Source organism: Microtus ochrogaster, unplaced genomic scaffold, assembly GCF_000317375.1.
Source record: "Microtus ochrogaster isolate Prairie Vole_2 unplaced genomic scaffold, MicOch1.0 UNK20, whole genome shotgun sequence".
In the NCBI taxonomy this organism is placed as follows: Eukaryota; Metazoa; Chordata; class Mammalia; order Rodentia; family Cricetidae; genus Microtus; species Microtus ochrogaster.
This window is the reverse complement of record NW_004949118.1, coordinates 702,837-703,883: the sequence shown is the minus strand read 5'-3', so window position 1 is coordinate 703,883 and position 1,047 is coordinate 702,837. Positions and strand designations below refer to the sequence as shown.

Genomic DNA, 1,047 nt, shown 5'->3' with positions numbered 1-1,047 from the left:
TTCCAAGTTGCTGGTAATTTATATTTAATTTTTAAAAATAATTTCATCCATTGTACTATATATACATCATTTCTATCCCTCCAACTTCTTCTCCAACTCCTCCCATGCTCTCCTACTCCCTTTTAAGTTCATGACCTCTTAATACAACCTGCTGAGTCCATTGAGTGTGGTTTGTATATGTATGTGCTTAGGGTTGACTACCTGGGACTGGATAACCTATCAGGGGGCTCATTCTAGGAAAGACTTTCTCCCTCTCTTGGCAGCCGTTGCTTGTCCATAGCTCTCATTTAGGGATGAGGCTTTATGAGATTTCCCCCATCTATATTGGCATATCAACTGTGAAGGTCTTGTTTGGGTGGCCATATTGTTGAAATTTCAAAATACTCATAATCTATTCCTGTCTAATTCACACACTCACATAATGTTCCCTTTTCCAGGAATAAGATTTTTAAGCAATTTTCTTAGTTGTGTAGATATTTTAAAATTATGATTCTTTGGGGTTCATTTTAATTTTATCAGGGTTATTGCCTTCAAAGCCAGATGTTTTCCTTTCTGATTTCTCTCTCTTTATCTTTTCACTTCGAAGAAATACAAGATGCACATTGACCGGAACACTGGCATTATTGAAATGTTCATGGAGAAGCTGCAGGATGAGGACGAGGGAACATACACATTCCAGATTCAAGATGGAAAAGCAACTGGCCACTCTACTCTTGTTCTGATTGGAGATGGTAAGAATTCTGAGGGACAGTCAGGGAACACTTGGCTACTTATTTCAATGCAAATACCTCATGGCTTAAAAGAGATCCCGTGACTGGCATCTGGAAGTGTTTAGTGTATCCTGAGTCAAATTACAAAATCTAGTCAATACTTCCCACAGTATCCCATTACAAAATCCAGTCAAACTTCCTATAGTATCCCATTACAAAATCTAATCAATACTTCCCAGAGTATCCCATTACAAAATCTAGTCAACACTTCCCAGAGTATCCCATTATAAAATCTAATCAATACTTCCCAGAGTATCCCATTATAAAATCTAGTCAA

General features: G+C 37.5%; 1 protein-coding gene across 1 annotated transcript in view; it reads left to right on the top strand.

Moving 5' to 3' along the window:
- Positions 1 to 1,047, top strand: part of Myom1 (myomesin 1) — a 137,408-nt gene that overhangs the window by 112,304 nt on the left and 24,057 nt on the right. Inside the window, exon 27 of the mRNA XM_013353954.2 lies at positions 587 to 731. Coding sequence (XP_013209408.1) covers positions 587 to 731 — 145 coding nt within the window. The remainder of the gene's footprint in view (positions 1 to 586; positions 732 to 1,047) is intronic.